This window comes from Nicotiana tabacum, chromosome 3, assembly GCF_000715075.1.
Source record: "Nicotiana tabacum cultivar K326 chromosome 3, ASM71507v2, whole genome shotgun sequence".
NCBI classification, from domain to species: Eukaryota; Viridiplantae; Streptophyta; class Magnoliopsida; order Solanales; family Solanaceae; genus Nicotiana; species Nicotiana tabacum.
In genome coordinates, this window is record NC_134082.1 from 105,889,097 (window position 1) to 105,909,935 (window position 20,839).

Sequence of the window (20,839 nt, forward strand, 5' to 3'; positions counted from 1 at the left end):
CTGAATCTTAGAATATTATCTCTATTTTTGAACGACGGCGGATTCATCGGAAATTAGGGTTTGTTCTTGAACAAAGACGATGGAGTTTGGGCTGAGCAACTTGAATTTTCTGTTAATATATTTCAATGTATCACGTTGTATTTTCATGTATTTCATTGTATTCATTATCTTTTTTTCATTGTAATTCAATGTATCTCGTTGTATTCCACGTATTTTATTGTATCCACTGTCTTTTTTTTCATTGTATTTCAATGTATCCCGTTGTATTCTATGTATTTCATTGTATTCACTGTCTCGCTATATGCCATGAATATATTCATATGTTTTTTTTAATTAATATAATTTATGTATTTAGATGTATTATATAATATCTCTGAAGATTGCTATGTTTTGGGGGTATTTTTCGGTTGAGAATCTTTTTTTATAACTGAAAATACAAAATTTGTGTGTTATAATTGAGTTTGTTGAGTTATATTAGGAGTCTATTATGTTAATTGATTCACTTTCCGTTTTAAAAATAGTGTAATCCCCTATTTCACGTCGTGAATACAGTCGAATACGGTCGAATACAATAATCTGTCCAGCTGTAATCTCATGTTTCGCTCCATGAATACAGTCGAATACACTCAAATACAACAACTGATTAGCTGGACTTCCCTGATTCACGCCTATTTTTGCTACTGTATTCATAAATACAATAGCTTAAATATATCAAATACATCTTATAACCATAGAAAAGCTATCTGTAATCCGTAATATAGCAAATAGTATCTATAGATGGCTAATTACTATTAAAAGATAGTGCTTTATGAAAATTTCTCTTCTTATTTTCAATAACCCCAACAAAACTAAATCTCCTTTTCAATAACCCTTGTTAAACGTTTGGCCCATTACCCACCTTGTCGTTACACTCTTGGATCAGATACCCCCTTAATTCTAAACGGCTGCCACAGTGGATAAGTTATCCACTCATAATTTGACATGTCGAATTTTAGTTTACACCCAAATATTTTAATTCACACCCAATCGGATCTAATTAACCTACCCATTACCCATGACCCGACCCGTAAAGTGGAAACCCCTTTCTCAAAAACACCTGAATTTTTACTTCACTTATCAACTAGGGATAACTCTTCTTCTCAATCTCAACAAAGATCTTTGGATGTAGCGGTAGATTTGAGTCACAAGAATCAGCAATGGAAATGGTAGATTTGAGTCACAAGATGAAAATGAAGCGGTAAAAGGGAGTCATGGGCTTGGTGGCGGTGGTATTGGTAGGCTTTGTGGGTGGCCTTCAAATCGGATTGTTCGAGTTTCTCGTGCATCAGGAGGGAAAGATAGGCACAGTAAAGTGTGGACGTCAAAAGGACTCCGAGATCGGAGAGTTAGGCTGTCTGTTAACACAGCTATACAGTTCTACGATTTGCAAGATCGACTTAGTTATGATCAACCAAGCAAAGCTGTTGAATGGTTGTTAAAAGCAGCAACTCCTTCAATCTCCGAGCTTCCTTCTCTCAATGCTTTTCCAGACACACAACAGATCAGTGAGGATAAAAGGTCTAGTGTTGGAACTAATGAAATGGATGGTGATCTGAATTACCAACAACAACAACAACATATGTCTTTTCGAAAAAGAAAGTTGCAGTAGTGATTATCGTATAATGAAGGAGACAAACTTGTGACCGATGAACTCGAAGATCTTTGTTGATATTGAGAAGAAGAGCTATCCTAGTTGATAAGTGGAATAAAAATTCAGGTGTTTTTAAGAAAGGGGTTTCCAATTTACGGGTCAGGTCACGGGTAATGGGTAGGTTAGTTAGATCCGATTGGGTGTGAATTAAAATATTTGGGTGTAAATTAAAATTCCACATGTCAAATTATGAGTGAATAACTTATCTACCGTGGCAACCGTTTAGAATTAAGGGGGTATCTGAGCCAAGAGTGTAACGGCAAGGTGGGTAATGGGCCAAACTTTTAACGAGAATTATTTGTAGACCTTGTCGTAAAGTTCAAGGGTGGGGGGTATTTGGACCTTTTCCGTTTTTTTTTACTTTCTCTTCTATCCAAGGTCAACAAATTGTAATTTCTTTTGCTTCAGACAATTATACCTTCTTCCTATCCTAATTTTCTTTCTTCCTGAAGTTCCTCATTATTTATCCTTTCCCAATTTCCTTTTGGCCAACATTGACCTAAATTTCAAGAGGGGAAAACTGAAATGATGCCTTTTTGGACATAAAATATGTTTATACAGTTAAAAAAAAGTTACATTTCTACATAAAACGCAGTATAATACTACGTTTTACTTCAATTTGGTCCCACCAAATTAATGTTCTGCAGGACTGACATAAATAATTTATTTTTAGTGTAAAACGTATTATAATACTACATTTTACTGAAACGTAGTATTATACTGCGTTTTACACTAATTTTTGGGCCCACCAATAAGTGTTCTGCTGATAACTGACATAACAATAATTCAAATACATAAAACGTGGTATTATACTGCGTTTACATAAAAAAATTCTGCACCCCAAGCTACGACTTGCCTTATTTAAAGGCGTTAGAATTTTATGAAAATCCACTCAAAACTTTCCTTCAAACTTCCGTTCATACTTCTCTTTTTCTTATCCAGAATTTTTTTATAATGTTTGAAGAGCCAAAAATAAGGGTTTCATTATATTGGGGGGGGTGAGGTTGTAATGGAGAATAACTCTGTGAGGTATAGCTCACCTCCACAGTGTCATGTTAAATTGCCTCTTACAATGGAGTATGATAAATTGGTATCGTTGTTACGTAAAAAATGAGTGTGAGGAAACGTTTGGTGAACCTTAAAGTAACCGGTAGATTTTCGTATTCTGTGACTCCGCGTGGGTTTGCATATTATTCTGAGTTTAACATCAAAGATGATGAAACTCTTAGAGATTTTTTGTGGATTCTGGATGAATACAGGAAATTTATTGTAATAAAATTATTGGAAATATACGTCAAGGTTGAAGACGTTCCCAATAATGAGGGTGTGCATAGTAGGGATAACCCCCAGTCATCGAGTGGTTATTTTGGAGCAGTTTTTGCCAGACAGATTCCTGATGAAAGAACTTGCCTTGATTTAAACTTGTCACGACCGGCGAATGAGCAGCCACAAAATAATTTTTCGACTTTATATAATCCATAAGACAACTAGTAAACTTCAATTTTTCTATGCTTTTAGCGATGTTTATTTTATGTTTGAATTGGATTTATATTAACACTCATATTTTTCATAGGGGGTACTGTCCAGATATGAATTTTACAATTATGACCCCACTCCGAGTTAGAATATGCATAGTTCTGGCATGTTGGACCACGGTGGTCCATCCGAGAGTCATCACCAACAAGAAAATATCCATCATGGAACGTCAACACAGAACGACTTTGTAAGTAAAGTGATATAACTATATGTAAAGTATTTATCTAGTTGAGTAACTTATCATTTTCTTCTTTTTGTGCAGTGAAAACGAGCAACTTGATGTTCCTAACCTTACACAGTTGCCCATAGACGACGTATTGACTCGTGATTTGGCAGATGCACAGAGTCAGGAAGATGATAGTGATTATGGCAACAATGCCGATGAGTTTGGAGATGACACACCCTTCCTTGATAAAGGTGATGACGAAGAGGAAATGAATGTCGAACCTGAGCTGACGAGGGAGCATGCTTCTCCATCTCCTGTTAGACCAAGAGTGTACGAGTCTCACGTGTCGTTTCATGAGCGGAATATTCCCTACCTTAATAATCTGCCAAGTATGCCGGACGTGGATGCCCTTACAAGGGATGATGACGAAATTCGATCAGCAATGTGGGATGAGTCTAGACCAGCGGTGCGGGCAAAGGGCATGTATTTCCCCGATAAAGCTCTCCTAATCAGGGCTGTAAAAATCTACAGCGTAAGAGAATGCCGTGAGATGACAGTAAAGGAGTCAACTATGGAGGTATACAAGGCTGTATGCCGTAGAGACTTTATGGGTTATCACTGGATGTTGCGTGCCAGCAAGAAGAAATCAGGGTTGTGGAAAGTGAGTAAATTTATTAGCACCCACAGATGTGAAATGGACGCATTCAATGAGAATCACTTCAACCTAGATGTAGACTTGATTTCTCCTGTCTTGATTCCATATTTGGAAATGTCCATTAGGTTCAAGATTAAAGAGTGTATTACAGTCATCCACCAGGAGTATGGTTGTACTATAACCAAAAGAAAGACATATCTCGGTCGCAAACATGCTTTGGAACTTATTTATGGCGACTGGGATAAGTTTTTTTCATCTCTGCCCAGGTACATGGCCGCACTGCAACACTTTAACCCCGGGACTGTTATTGAATGGAGGCGTGAGCGGAGTCTGGACAAACCCGAATATATTTTCAACTATGTGTTCTGGTCATTTAAACTAGCAATTGATGGTTTTGTGCATTGTGGTCCTGTAATTTCCATAGACAGTACTCATGTCTATGGAAAGTATGATATCGAGCTTTTGATTGCAGTTGCAGTAGATGCCAAAAGACAAATATTTCCACTAGCTTTTGCCATTTGTGCCAACGAAAGCGAAAATATGTGGATGCTTTTTTTGAACCACTTGAAGCAGCACGTTGTCAAATAGCGTTCAGGTATTTGTCTAATGTCTAATCGACATGGTGGTATTTTAAGTTCTGTACGGCATTTGCCTGAATGGCAAGAAACCTATGCATACCACCGTTATTGTGTGAGGCACCTGAAAGCCAATTTCCAGAAGAAATATCCTGACAAGGCCTTGCATGATTTAATGTGGATGACTGCAACTGAGCACCAGTAGTGCAAATTCATGAGGCGCATGGAAGCGATCCGGCAGTTAGATCCACGAGCCTATACTTAGCTGATGGGACATGAGCTTCACATGTGGACATTGCATACTGATAGCGGCAGACGATGGGGAGCCCTAACTACAAATGTGTCGGAGTCATTCAACGGCTTATTGAAGTTTGCCCATGGATTGCCTGTCACTGCCATGGTCCGCATGACATTCAAACAGATTGCAGAGAGGTTTGTTGAAAGGCATGGAGCTGCATCGAATTGATGGACAGGGGTGTTCAATTTATGCCAATACCGATGAAAAGATTTGAAAGGTACATGAGACGAGCACATTGGCACTCATTTTTACAGTACGATCACGACCGGGGTGTTTTTGAATTAAGACCGCTATCCGCGGACACCGGGGGAATAATTTATAGCCAGTGAATGAAGCCAGCAGGTTGTGTTCATATGGGAAATGGACTATCTACCACATGCCGTATGCCTTGAAGTGCTTTCAACAAGTTGGTTTAGGGGCAACCAACTATATTGATAGGCAATACAATATTACTGCATACGTAGACACGTATAGTGGGCAGTTGCAGCAATTTGGTGCTGAGCATTATTGGCCGCCGGAACCTTTTAAAATGGTGTGTAACAAGTACTATTTGCGCAAGCTGCAAGTACAAAAGAGAACGCGTATGCGGAACCAAATGGATCTTGGTGACATCATTTATGCGCGTAAATATGGCGTATGCTCGCAAACAGGACACGACCGTCGTAAATGTTCTTCAGGTGGTGTGCGTGGCGGTGGTAATCCAGCTTCTGGTGCAAGTTCGTCAAATGTACCCAACTATCAAGGATACACCTAGCCTTTTATTTTCGTATTGTTTTTTGTAATACGTGTCTGTACATGTGTATGTTGCAATATCTATCAAATACAATTATGTTCCACAATCTTGTCACATCTTATTTTTTAACATGACCTTTTGAATTGGGATGTTGATATGGTTGTTCAAATATTCAACTTATTGGTGTTAGTAAAGAAGACCAATCTAAAAATTAAAAAAAACCTATAAAATCAAGACATCCTTTATTATCCTTCTTAAAATTTAATATGTAAAGTGTGATATATACTACGTTTTGTGAGTTATCTTGTCGTTCTGAAAAAAGTTGAACTGACTGCGAAAAAGCTGTTTCGCTTCAGAAAAATTTAATATGTATAGTGTGGTATAATACTACGTTTTGTGAGTTGTCTTGTCATTCTGAAAAAAGCTAAACCGACTGTGAAAAAGCTGTTTTGTTTCAGAAAAATTTAATATGTAAAGTGTGGTATAATACTACATTTTGTGAGTTGTCTTGTCGTTCTGAAAAAAGCTGAACCGACTACGAAAAAGCTATTTCATTTCATAAAAATTTAATATGTAAAGCGTGGTATAATACTACATTTTGTGTGTTGTCTTATCTATAAATAACAGGCGCATTCTAGTTATTTTATGCGCTTAACGATAACCAATAGCAAATATTTTCATAAAACCAAGGTTTCTATTTACGCTTTAACAAATGTCTCAACAACCCCTTTATGTCCCAAAGTGTAAGTGCGGCAAAAAATGCATGATGCACGATTGTTGGGAAGAAGCTGGACGCCACTACTGGGCGTGTATGAATAAGTTTTATAGGTAGCCCGATGAACCTACATGCAATTTTAAGGTATGGATTGATTATCCCTGTGAGCAGGAATACTACAAAGACAAGTTGTATTTTCTTCATAATTTGTGTACGAGGTACCGAAAAAGAGAGCGACAATCCAAGTAAGAAGTTGAGGAGTTGAAGGCGAAACTCAAGGAGGTAGAAGAAGAAAAAAAAGCTGGAACCAACTCATGTGTTTGGAGCAGAGAATACTAGGCGGTCGTGACTAAACAATAACATGTACGTGTTGAGCGTAGTAGTGTATCTTTATGTTTCCCTTGTCATGTGTTTTCATTAATTGTACTGAATTTATGTTTTGTTAGGTTTGCTATGTTTGTGTTTGTGTTGTACTGTTAAAATAAAATTATTGTTAAAATAGAATTGTTTGTATTTACACAAAATACAAACAAAAATAAATCAATGAGTCTCACAGCCTGTGTGCTTTAGTGCAGTCGCTGGCCTGAGTCGCATCCTCTATCGCCCGGGTACAATATCATGATCATCATCATCAAGTTGCCTCTTTATGTGAGGATGCGCATCAGCATCGACAGTACAACTGGCAGGATCGGTAGAAGGGGTCGTTGGGCCGTCAGCAACCTACAAAACAATTACTAAGCTTAGCATATGAAAATGTATATTAGTAATGTACGTGTTAAGTCAAAAACATTTTCTCACCATTGTCTCGTTGGCCTCCTAAGTATAAGCATCTGTGGTGTCCTCATCATCGCATACAGTGACCTCCGTGATGGGTTGGGACGAAGCTTTAATAAAAAAAATTAAAAATTAATTTATGGCAAATCATTAAGGAAAAGAAAACAAATTGAAATTTTACAGTAATACAAACATATCTGCGCCTGTGGTAGATCCGCATTAACCGCCGGGGATGAGGCATAACTCAACCTGCGCCCGCCATCCACATCTCGAGTCGGTCGATCCTTAGCTGTGGTAGATGGTCCTAAAAAGAACTGGTATACATCTCCGTCGAATGTACCCGTGATCAACAATGGATATGATGGGGTGACCTGCGATGCTGGCAGAGATAGCTGAAGGCTGTACGACGGCATGCTGCTGGAAGACTTGCCTAGCTGAGGGAAATAACCTGGCTGATCATCTCCAAGATCCTCATATCTAAGATCTTCATCAGGTGCCTCAACAGGTTGGTCGACAGGTGCCTCAACGCCCCCTTGCTGGGGACCACCTCCTCGCCGTCTCCCGCAACCCCGTGGGGCACCCCTGCCTCGTGGGATAGCCCTGCCTCGTGCCCAACCCCTGCCTCGTGGGACAGGCCTACCCCAATGGTGCTCCTCTGCTACCGCATACTCAGCCGCGTAATCCAACCTCGCGCCCTCTCTGGCTCGCTGCAAGGTCCGGAGAGCCATTCCTTCCACCCGCCGGCCATGCTCAACGACTGCAGCATTGTCGCCATATTGTTGTATCTCCTGTCCTAAGTGGTAGAACATGTGATGCCCAATAGCCTGCACAATATTTAAAATATTAATTAAATAATGATATATCACAATTATAAGACTTATCCCACAAAAACATATCAGTGCCTCGTGCCTCCCGGCGTATGGTCTGTACCGACCGCCAAGTATATGAACGGGGTTCCCGATCATCAGCCAGGTGTGACGGCAGTACCATGACGTATAGAGTTCAATAGTCGCCTGCTGGATCTGTGAAGGTGGTGGCGGAATTAAGTCCTCTCGCTGGTCCCAAATATGGACTTGCACCTCTAGCCATCCTACAAATTCGTCATCCACCCAAGAACAATCATCTCGCTGATAATGTGTAGCCACCTATGCAGGCTCCCTCGGTATAGTCTGGGGACGGTCAAACTAGCGAAGTACACGCTCTATAGCATGATGCTCCACCACATCGAGGCACATAATCGGGACAGAAGTGCTCCAAAGCAATCGGCCGACCGAGCAATAATCGGGCAGATCAGCTAGCAATTCGTTGTTGTATGGCGTCCAGATGAACTATCAAATAATAACATAAAAGTGAGTATGCGCAACACAAGTGAATTTATAACAAGTAAGTTTAGGTACATATTTACCTGTCCGGCCACCAGCATATATAACACACCCCTAACAAGGAGGAGATTATGATGAGCATCACTGTCTCGGTAGTTCCCATGCCGGAGAACCCACCTCGTAGCTAGAGGGAGAAACGGAGGTGCTACACCCGGCTCTAGTGGTGGTAGAGGTGGCTACAACGGCAGGATCCGCTCCCAGGCCCAAACCTAAGATAAAAGGTTGACGTAAAATTTAAGAGTCATTTTGACTATATAGAATTTGAAGTAATGAAAAGAGTATTCAAAAATGTTGTCACATATAGAAGCGGTAGAAAACCACATATGTCCACCTGGGTGCCCATGCTAGCCCAACACATACTCATGTATAGGTATGCTAGAATAGCAGCACCCCAACTGTACTGGGGTAACTCATCTAGAAGTTGCAGATGATGTAGAAAACGCAGACTCACTAGATTTCCTGAAGTGTTCGGGAACAAGACACCCCCAAAAAGAAGGAACAACGCCAACCTCGTGTACCGACCAATATGGAGATCCTCTGTCTCGTCGGTAATGTCGGGGTGCAATACCTCCATATGTTGTCTGATAGCTGTCACAGAAATGTGACTGCCCACTCTAACTGCAACCTCACCCTGTGGTCTGAAACAAGTATACTACCCCAACAAATCCAAATACTGGGGACGCGTCATAGCTCTCATATACTGGGGCAGTGCAACCGCCAGTCCATCAACACGTAGCCCATACAAAACCTGAACATCCTGAAGCGTGATGGTGGCCTCTCCAGTGGGCAGGTGAAAAGTGTACACCTCCGGTCGCCACCACTCTATCAACGCCATGATGAGAGACCAGTCGAGTTGCATCCTCCCAATCTCAAAAATCCAAAGGAAGTCCGTAGCACGCAGGCGATGGACTACGCAGGCATGGAAAGCTCTCTCCATCAAAAAGTCCCACAAGTCGTCCGGTCTCCTGGCGCAGAGAGTCTGATCCAATATATGTCTCTCCCATACATAGGCGGACCTATGGTCGCCCTGTAACACTAATATCTGATCCTCGACTGGTCCAGGATGCACAGGCGACAAGTCCATGTCGTCTACTGTAATTTAAACAATATTAATTATGTGTTTTTGTTATAATAAATTAAATAATTAATTATTTAATTGGACAGAGTAATTATTTATGTGTTCCAGACTCGATATTTGAGGCCTAGTAGCACCAAGCTATCCTTAATTATTATGTGTGTCAATTTAAATATTTTTAAAATTTTGTTAGTTTAATAAATTAAATAATTAATTTTTACTTAGATAGAGTAATTGTCTATGAGTTTCAGGCTCAATATTGAGGCCCAGTAACACCAAGCTATCCTTAATTATTATGTGTGTCAATTTCAATATTTTTAAAATATGTTCGTTTAATAAATTAAATAATTAATTATTTAATTAGACAGAGTAATTATCTATGGGTTTCAGGCTCGATATTCGAGGCCCAGTAGCACCAAGCTATCCTTAATTCTTTTGTGTGTCAATTTCAATATGTTTAGAATTTTGTTAGTTTATAAATTAAATAATTAATTTTTAATTGGACAGGGTATACAACTATGAGTTCCACGCTCGATATTTGAGGCCCAGTAGCACCAAGCTATCCTTAATTATTATGAGTGTCAATTTCAATATTTTTAAATTTTTGTTAGTTTAATAAATTAAATAATTAATTATTTAATTGGATAGAGTAATTATCTATGGGTTCTGGGCTCGATATTTGAGGCTCAGTAGCACCAAGCTATCCTTAATTATTATGTGTGCCAATTTTAATATTTCTAAAATTTTGTTAGTTTAATAAATTAAATAATTAATTATTTAATTGAACAGAGTAATTATCTATGGGTTCCAGGCTCGATATTTGAGTTCCAGTAGCACCAAGCTATCCTTAATTATTATGTGTGTCAATTTCAGTATTTTTAAAATTTTGTTAGTTTAATTTAATTTGGACAAAGTAATTATCTATGGGTTCCAGGCTCGATATTCGAGGCCCAGTAGTACCAAGCTATCCTTAATTCTTTTGTGTGTCAATTTCAATATTTTTAGAATTTTGTTAGTTTATAAATTAAATAATTAATTTTTAATTGGACAGGGTATACAACTATGAGTTCCACGCTCGATATTTGAGGCTCAGTAGCACCAAGCTATCCTTAATTATTATGTGTGTCAATTTTAATATTTTTAAAATTTTGTTAGTTTAATAAATTAAATAATTAATTATTTAATTGGACATAGTAATTATCTATGGGTTCTGGGCTCGATATTTGAGGCCCAGTAGCACCAAGCTATCCTTAATTATTATGTGTGTCAATTTTAATATTTCTAAAATTTTGTTAGTTTAATAAATTAGATAATTAATTATTTAATTGAACAAAGTAATTATCTATGGGTTCCAGGCTCGATATTTGAGTCTCAGTAGCACCAAGCTATCCTTAATTATTATGTGTGTCAATTTCAGTATTTTTAAAATTTTGTTAATTTAATAAATTAAATAATTAATTATTTAATTGGATAAAGTAATTATCTATGAGTTCCAGGCTCGATATTTAAGGCCCAGTAGCACCAAGCTATCCTTAATTCGTTTTTATGTCAATTTCAATATTTTTAGAATTTTGTTAGTTTATAAATTAAATAATTAATATTTAATTGGACAAGGTACAACTATGAGTTCCACGCTCGATATTTATTTTGACAACATATATTAATTTGTTAGTTCTGTAAGTTTATTTTATAAATTAAATAATTAATTTTGTAAAGTGTAATTGGATAGAGTTTGTAGTTAGTACATACTTAAACTACAGAGACTCTACGCTAAAAGGCTCTATACTTTACTATGCTAAAAGGCTCTATATTCTACTACGCTAAAAGGCTCTATATTTTACTACGCTATAAGGTTCTATATTTTACTATGCTAAAAAGCTCTATATTTTACTACGCTAAAAGGCCATTATTCTTTACGCAAATAAATAATCTAAACTAAACAAAAACAACAAACATATGAACATAACATTCACGAAATTACATATAAAATAGTAAAAGATATTTGTGAACAATTTCATTAACAATAAAAATTATTTCTCAAGTTTAACTATTTTTTTAAAACACTAATAATTTAATCCGGGTAAAAATAACATACAAATTTAATCGCAAACATAACACAAATCAACGTGGAAACACATTCAAGAAAACAAATATGCATATGCTCTACGAGTTTCGACATAAACTAAATCGGAATACCTCGATTTATGTTTTTTGAAATATCAAAATTTGAAATTTTGACCCCGAAAGAAGGAATCCAAGGCTTGGGTTGTATGCGGGACCTACGCTCTTCACTTTTTGTGTGACGGGTGGGGCCCAAGAATTTTTTTTAATCGGGGGGAGGGGGGCAGCATAAATGGTGTGTGTGTATGAGGGGGGGGGGTGTTTAAAAATGTCGACTAGTTCTGTCGTGGGGAAGGAGGGGTTATATTTTTTTTATAGGAAAACGCAGTATAATACTACGTTTTCCTTAAACGTAGTACTATACTGCATTTTCCTATAAAAAATTAATATTTTTGTAAAACGTAGTATAATACTGCATTTTACTTTAACGACTAACTTTCCGTTAAAATAAAACGCAATTTTATGTCGAAATGTAACTTTTTTTTTAACTGTATAAACGTATTTTATGTCTAAAAAAGCATCATTTCAGTTTCGGACTCAAATTTCAAGCATCCACCTGAAAAGAAAAGTAGTAAGATAAAAGATTAAGCAACCAATATAAATTAACTACTATAAAAATGTCGTCTGCCGAATTTTCCAGTAAAATATATGAGTATCGGTAGGGCAAAGGAGAGGGAGGAGTTGATCGAGTTGTTGACTAGATACTCAAACCATTCATATTTCCATGACCCCCCCAAACCAAACACCCCAAAAGAAAAGCCCCTCCCCTCACAAAGAATTTTAAGCATATATAAAGTTTTCTTGCATATGAACTTTCTCAGCAACTAGAAAATTGTAATAGCTTCCGGTGTCAAATAAATGCGGAGGACTGCTAGCTTTTAGGAGCTAATCTTTAGTAGTATAATGATTAGTCAAACGCAATTTGCAATGAAGACTGGTGATTGCGAATTTGCGACTAGTGGTGGCTAATTTTTGAGAGAAACCAATTAAATAGGAAGTGCAATAGATTCTGTGACTATTGGACTCATTTATTAGCCGTCATTCATGTACAATATTTTGAGATGATTCAATTCACAATTGAATCTTGAAAGGAAACCGCTGATATCAACTTTTCTATGCTGTATCCATTGATCGAGACCTCTTTCGTTTTGTTTTCCACTTTGTTGATTGGGATGTTTTAAATGCAACCGTAAATTATACTAGAATGGGATATGAATTTTTCTAGAACAAATAACTAGTGGCACAGTAGTCATTCGGACTATTTTAACAATCAACATTCTATTTTAGTGAGGTTTCAAGTTTCACTTTTAAATCATAAATAAAAAAGATTTTTTTTTCCCAATTGAAGAAATAAGAAAATACATCACACCTTAACAAGCACTTTCTGAAAACTCTTTTTGGTCAAATATTATAAGATTTTTTCAATAATAAGACAATAACAGCGGATAACTATTCACACTAACACAATAATAGTAGTAAAAGTATCAACATATACAGCTTGGATGTATACTCACACTTAGATAAGAATTAAGTCTGAAATATCATATTTAACACCTCTATATTGACTTACTCACAAATATACGAAGATTCAATGGACCAGGTTTCCAAAATTGATGTAACTGTTTAGCCAAATTACGAAGAAAGATCTTTCCGCTATCACGTGTTCTTCTTATTTTATTATTGCCGTTCCCACAACTTGTAGTATTATTAAAATAAATAGGCGCAGCGCATATATTCATTTAATACTTGTGTGAACAGTAATATACTAAGTCAAGTATCAAAAATATAATTTGAAAGAAAAAAGAAAAGAAAAGAAATTCCCCCACGCTATATATAGAAGTGTCGTGTGAAACAGAGTTCGATATGAATTGCTCCTTCGTCTGATATCTTCTTTCGTTTTTTAAACAGAAAGCCTATATCACCAAAATTTCAGCTCAAGAAATTCAATTAAACACAGCCATGGATTGGGTTAGAGGTGAAGCTGTAGGTCATGGAAGCTTTGGTAAAGTGAGTTTTGCAATACCCAGAAAGCAGAGCACTCAAGCTATGGTGGTCAAATCTTCTGCCGCTTCTCGTTCAACTACACTAATGAACGAGAAGACAATTTTGGATGAGCTTAAAAGTTGCCCCAATATTATCCGCTGCCTTGGCGACAACTATTCCTACGAAAATGGCGAAAAGTTGTACAATGTCTTATTGGAATATGCTGCAGGGGGTGATTTATCAAATAAGCTCAAGAATTCAGGTGATCATAGATTGCCGGAATTTGAAGTCAAGAAATACACCAAGGCCTTATTGAAAGGGCTACACTATATCCACAAGACTGGTTATGTTCACTGTGATATTAAGCTTCAAAATATTCTTTTAGGCGATGATGGTCAAGTCAAAATTGCTGATTTTGGGTTGGCAAAGAGGGTCGAATCAAAGAAAGATGATAACTTGCGATGTGAATTAAGGGGTACTCCGTTGTACATGGCGCCGGAAATGGTTACCGGCGGCGAACAGGGGACTCCCGCCGATATCTGGGCACTTGGGTGTGTGGTTGCTGAGATGGCAGCAGGAGTTCCAGTCTGGAATTACTCAAATATAACCCAACTACTGATGACAATTGGAGTTGGTGATGAGTTGCCTGAATTTCCCGCGAAGTTATCGGAACAAGGAAAAGATTTTCTAGAGAAGTGTTTTGTGAAAGACCCAAGAAAGAGATGGACGGCTGAGATGCTTCTGAACCATCCCTTTGTTGCTGATCAACATTACGATGATGCCACTGTTACATTGAATGACGAAACATGCGGGAGTGGCACTCCTTCGACTTCTCCTAGGTGCCCATTTGATTTCCCAGATTGGGTATCTGATGCCTCTGCTGAATCCTCAGCAGCCTGTTCAATTACATCTCTGCCCTCGCCGGCAATTCAAGAATTGCTGAATTTAAACGGCGGGTCATGGTCCACAGCGCCGGCTGAGAGGTTGCGAGTATTAGTTGGTGAACGCAGACCTGAATCTGACTGGTCTGCTGCTGATGACTGGGTCAGCGTTAGATGATGTAGCCTGAGATGGATTCATATTTTCCAGAGTTCTGCAGATTTTTTTGCTGGCAGCTCTGATTTCTCTTTTAATTTCTTTCACGTTAATGAATAGGCTAGGCCAAATTATATTATTATCTTTTGTACATAGAAGACAGGTACATCGTATATACAAAACGTTGCAATTATGATATGACTTACTATATAGATACAAGTTGGGGCACACTGAAGTGTATAGTTATATTGTTTCTTTATTCTGTCCAAAAAGAATAGCGACGTACTACTAATTTTGAAAACAAACTTATTTTATTTCTTTACAATTTGACTTAAATAAATTTTTATGTTATTATTAAATATGTATATTTTATTTTCGATGTCTGAATTTAGTTATATGTAAAGATTTAAGATCTTTGACCTTGTACATCAAACTTGTCATTACTATTTCGGATGAGGGGAGTAGTACTAGAGAAATCTAGAAAGTCAAAGAAAGAAGGTCTGCATTTTGTTAGTTGTAGGTTAATATTTAAAAAAAAAAGGAAAAATAGATACTCCCTCCGTTTATTTTAAGTGATTTTTTTTATTCTTTTCACAAATATTAAATAATTCACCTTTTAGCATTAATTAATAATGAAATTGACCATATTAACCTTAATTTGCTCATTGAAAATATAACAAACTACTCCTAGGTTTTTACTCCAAGGATAACTTCGGAAAAAAGAAATTAATTCTTTTTTAAAATCTTAAAAAATTAAATATTATGGACAATAAAAAATAGGCCAGAAAATCACTTAAAATGGACCGGAGAGAGTAGTACTTACAAGAATGCACAACGTTAGTCTGAATTTTGAAGATGTACGATTTGGTTAGCTCTGAATAGTGAATGTTGCTATTGGAGATAGAGCCAGGTTCAAGCTCCTTTTAACTAAGGCTTGACCCTATTATTGTAATAGGGACTAAATAGGAGATAGAAGTAAGTGAGAGGGGGCAATTTGTAAATAGACAAAACAGAGGAGAAAGACGTGTATAAGAATATATGTTAGAATCTCTGTATTAGTCAGTTAGAAAAAAGGATTCTAGAATATTCAGATCTCTATTCTCTCTCTTGAGTCTTCTTCTTCTTCTTTCTCTTTCTCTTCTCTGTAAATCTACAGCATTTGAGCTGATAGTTGAATCAATGAAGACAACACATGTTTGCATGTATAAGAGTGTATATTAGCTCTCTCAATTAGCTCAATTTGACATGGTATCAGAGCAGCGATCTGACAACTAGGGTTCCGATGAAGATTCCGGCGATCGGATGAGTATTTCTGGATAATCAAATTTAGACGAAGTTTACACTTGATAGACATGGCAGGAAATGAGGCAACTCAACTTGAACACAATCATCCACTCTTTCTTCAAGCTTCATATGCTCCTGTGTTAGTATTAGTCCCAATAAAGCTCACAGGGCCAGAAAATTATGCCGTGTGGAGCAGGGCGATGAAATTAGCTCTGAGGGGAAAATGTAAGCTGGGATTTGTGGATGGAACGTGTGTCAAAAATATGTACAAAGAAGAACTCGCATAATAGTGGGAAAAATGTAATGCAATTGTGCTCTCGTGGATTGGTAGCACAGTTGCGAATGAATTGATGCTGGGAATTGTGTTTGCATCAAAGAAAGTATGGAGTGATTTCAAAGAAAAGTTTGATAGATGCAGTTTAACGAGAATCTATCACTTGTGGACAGAAATAGCTACTCTAAAACAAGGTACAGATTCAGTAACAACCAATTATTCTAGAATGAGCGATTTGTGGAATGCATTAGATGTGCTGGCCCCTAAATCTTCCTGTGATTGTAAGGAGCCTAGACCTTCACTTGAACTTCTAGAGCAAATTAGGTTACTGCAGTTTCTTATGGCTCTGAATGAGAGCTATAGCAATGTTAGGAGCAATGTTCTCATGAAGAGACCAGTTGTTTCAGTAAACGAGGCCTATGCGATAGTAATTCGGGAGGAAAGTCAGAGATCACTAGGAGTTGGTGACATAAACAAAGATCCCTTCACTATGATGGCAGGAAAGACTTAGGGATTCAAGCCACCTAAGATGTTTGGGTTGATATGTGAACATTGTGGCTACAAAGGACACTTGAAAGAAAATTGCTACAAAATCATTGGTTATCCAGCAGATTTCAAAAGCAAAAGGAAGTTTCAGAGTGGAGGACAAAAGACCTATGCTAATGCAGCAAGCACTGAAGAGCTGGGGACAACTATGAATCAATTTCAAGGACATGTGTTAGCTGAGGATCAATATAATCATCTATTGGGACTACTAAACAAACCACTAGCTGGACAATGCTCATCCAACATGGCAGGTATAATTTCTCAATTCTCTAGTGCTTCAATGGTAGATTGGATAATAGATTCCGGAGCTACACATCACATTACTCACAATAAAGAGGTTCTAAGTAATGTTAAGAGTATGAAGGGTCAAAGTAACAATGGAGTGCAATTACCAACTGGAATAAGAGCAAAGATAGAACATACTGAAAATGTAGAAATTTTAACAGATCAGTGGGTAAAGAATGTGTTACATGTACCTGATTTTAAGTTCAATCTATTGTTATTGTCAAAGCTTACTTGGGATCTCAGATGTTGGGTCAGCTTTTATCCTGATTTCTGTCTGTTTCAGGAACTCTTCAATGGGAAGGTACTGGGAATTGGTAAAGAGTTAGCAGGCTTGTACTTGTTGAATAAGCAAGCAGCAATATCGATGTTAACTGGTATGATTCAGAGAAAGGAAACAGAATCTGATCTTTGGCATCTGAGGTTGGGACATGCAGCCATGAGGACTGTTCAGCAAATCCCAAGCATAAAGAATAAAATTAGTAGTAGTGAAGCTGGTGACTGTGATATATGCCCCTGGCAAAACAATGTAGATTACAATTCCCCATAAGTACTACTAGTTCAACATCTATCTTCCAGTTAATTCATCTAGATGTTTGTGGGCCCTATAAGGTGCCTACATATGATATGAAGCAGTATTTTATCACTATTGTGGATGATCTTAGTAGGTACACTTGAGTTTGTCTAATACATTCTAAATGTGAAGTGATAGTTGTGTTGAAAAATTTCCTTTCCATAATAAAGAATCAGTTTGCTGCTACTATGAAGTTTTTAAGATCTCATAATGGTTCAGAGTTTTTCAATTCTAAGTGCAATGAACTGTTGGCTTCACTTGGTATTGTACATCAAAGTAGTTGTGCTTACACTCCACAACAAAATGGCATTGTGGAAAGAAAGCACAGTCACATTTTGGAAATGGCAAGAGCACTAAAATTTCAGAGTGGAGTCTACATTAGGTTCTGAGGAGAATGTGTGAAAACAGCAGTCTATTTAATAAATAGACTGCCTACACCAGTTTTGCAAGGAAAGACTCCATATGAGTTGTTATATCAGAAGCAACCCAATATTGATCATCTCGGGGTTTTTGGATATTTGAGTTATGCAAGCAATCTACCAAGAAGTGACAAATTTGCTCCTAGAGCCAAGAAGACAGTATTTCTTGGTTATTCTGATACTCAAAAGGGTACAAGCTGTATGACTTAGACAATTAAAGTTTTCTTGTCAACAGAGATGATACCTTCAAGGAGCATATCTTTCCATTTAAAGACATTGGCAGTGATGAAGATGATATGTTCACTCAAAGTCCTGCTCATACTCAACTTCTGTCATCAGACACTCCACTTATTCATCCTTCATCAACACAGCAAGAAGGGCATGTTGATAACAGTTCTATATCTTCTGTACCAGCACTGGATCAACAAGATCATGACAATAACCTTGAAGATAGCTTCCTTGATCCAAGTCCTAATCCTTGTGATATTGAGCCAAAATCCCACCAATCTGCAAAGGAGACAGAGGTTGTGAATGAAGTGATTGAACCAACAAGTCTTGTAGTCTCACCCACAAATGTCCCTCCAGCTGAACCAAATCAACCTTCTATTGCCACAGAGTCACAACTACCTCAACCTACTAAATATGCCAGACCTCAAAAGAACTCTAATCCTCCTGTTTGGCATAAGGATTATGTAGTTCAAACCAAATCCTCAAATAACTGCAAATATCCTTTGTCTTCTCATCTTGCTTACCATCATCTATCACCCGCATATCAATCCTACCTAGGAATGTTCTCAGCTCATACAGAGCCAAAATCCTTCAAGGATGTTGTTAAAGATCAGAATTGGATCAATGCAATGGAATAAGAGATTCAAGCTCTTGAAGAAAACAATACATAGGAGATAGTAGACCTTCCTGCTGGGAAACATCCCATTGGTTCAAAATGGGTTTACAAAATTAAGTACAAGGCCAATGGAGAAATAGATAAGTTCAAGGCAAGATTGGTTGCCAAGGGCTATACACAATAAGAAGGCTAAGATTATCATAAAACTTTCTCCACAATGGCCAAAATGGTCATTGTGAGAACTGTGATCATTGTTGTTGCCTCCATGAATTGGCCCTTGTTCCAAATGGATGTAAACAATGCCTTCCTACAAGGAGATTTATTTGAAGAGGTTTATATGGATCTTCCTCAGGAATTTCACAAACAGGGGGAGTACAATATATGGAGATTGTTGAAATCCCTTTATGGATTGAAACAGGCATCTAGACAATGGAATATCAAACTCACAAATGCCCTTCTACAAGCTGGGTACACTCAGAGTGCCCATGATAATTCCTTATTTACCAAGAGGCATGAATGGGACATTATGATAGTCCTTGTCTATGTTGATGATCTCTTAATAACTGGGAGTAAACAGTTCCTCATTGACCAAACAAAGGACACTCTACATAGTTCCTTTAAGGTAAAAGACCTAGGAGAACTAAGATATTTTCTGGGAATTGAAGTCCTAAGATCAAAGAAAGGAGTTTTGTTGAACCAGAGAAAATATGCATTGGAGCTAATCGCTGATGCAGGGATGAGTGGTTGCAAGCCAGTAGCCACTCCTATTGAGTTGAATCAGAAGCTAACAATAGTTGACTATAACAGTCATGTTGGAAAAACAAATTATCCCTAGCTTGAAGATGTAGGAGCCTATCAAAGGCTTATTGGAAAGCTAATTTACCTCACAATCACAAGACCAGACATCTGCTTTGCAGTGCAGGTGTTGAGTCAATTCATGCAGCAACCCAAGAAGTCTCACCTAGATGCATCCCTGAGGGTGGTAAGATACATCAAATCAGCTCCTAGATTGGGGATACTGTTGAGAAGAGGACATGCAACAACACTCACAGCCTTTTGTGATTCAGATTGGGCAGCTTTCCCCAACACAAGAAGGTTTATAACATGATATATTGTGAAGCTTGGTGATTCTTTATTATCACGGAAGTCCAAGAAGCAACAGGCAATTAGTAGAAGCTCGGTAGAGGCAGAGTATAGAAGTATGGCAGCTGTAATGGCAGAGATTGTTTGGATGGTTGGAATGTTGGAAGAGTTGGGAAACAAAGTGGAGGTACCGGTAAACTTGCATTGTGATAGCAAGACAGCTATGCAAATAGCTGCAAATCCTATATTCCACGAGCGAACTAAACATATTGAAATAGATTGCCACTTCGTCAGGGAAAAGCTCAAGGATGGGTTGATTGCAACTCAGTATATCCCTACAAAAATGCAACTTGCAGACCTAATGACAAAAGGATTGAGTGCAGTATAACATTAGTCCCTATTATCCAAGCTGGGAGTAGAAGATGTCTTCCACGTACCAGCTTGAGGGGAGTATTATTGTAATAGGGACTAAATAGGAGATAGAAGTAAGTGAGACGGGGCAATTTGTAAATAGACAAAACAGAGGAGAAAGACATGTATAAGAATATATGTTAAAATCTCTGCATTAGTCAGTTAGAAAAAAGGATTCTAGAATATTCAGATCTTTATTCTCTCTCTTAGTCTTCTTTTTCTTTCTCTTTCTCTTCTCTGTAAATCTACAGCATTTGAGCTGATAGTTGAATCAATGAAGACAAGACATGTTTGCATGTATATGAGTGTGTATTAGCTCTCTCAATTAGCTCAATTTGACAGACCCCTTAATAGTTAATCCAATTACTGCGTCAAAGTTTGGAC

The 20,839-nt window shown here is 37.6% G+C and overlaps 3 protein-coding genes across 3 annotated transcripts; all 3 read left to right on the forward strand.

Moving 5' to 3' along the window:
* Positions 1 to 13,511: 13,511 nt before the first annotated feature.
* Positions 13,512 to 15,043, forward strand: LOC107817248 (mitogen-activated protein kinase kinase kinase 20-like). The gene has a single exon (XM_016643045.2). It carries the CDS (start codon positions 13,680 to 13,682, stop codon positions 14,760 to 14,762), a length of 1,083 nt encoding a protein of 360 aa, XP_016498531.1. The 5' UTR covers positions 13,512 to 13,679; the 3' UTR covers positions 14,763 to 15,043.
* A 1,047-nt stretch (positions 15,044 to 16,090) lies between these two features.
* Positions 16,091 to 16,807, forward strand: LOC142176945 (uncharacterized). The gene is made up of 2 exons (XM_075245212.1): positions 16,091 to 16,272; positions 16,354 to 16,807. The coding sequence occupies exons 1-2, from the start codon at positions 16,091 to 16,093 to the stop codon at positions 16,805 to 16,807; spliced, it is 636 nt and encodes a 211-aa protein (XP_075101313.1).
* Positions 16,808 to 16,825: 18 nt separating this feature from the next.
* Positions 16,826 to 18,983, forward strand: LOC142176961 (uncharacterized). The gene is made up of 4 exons (XM_075245213.1): positions 16,826 to 17,296; positions 17,411 to 17,653; positions 17,869 to 18,080; positions 18,353 to 18,983. The coding sequence occupies exons 1-4, from the start codon at positions 16,826 to 16,828 to the stop codon at positions 18,981 to 18,983; spliced, it is 1,557 nt and encodes a 518-aa protein (XP_075101314.1).
* The last annotated feature ends 1,856 nt before the right edge of the window (positions 18,984 to 20,839 follow it).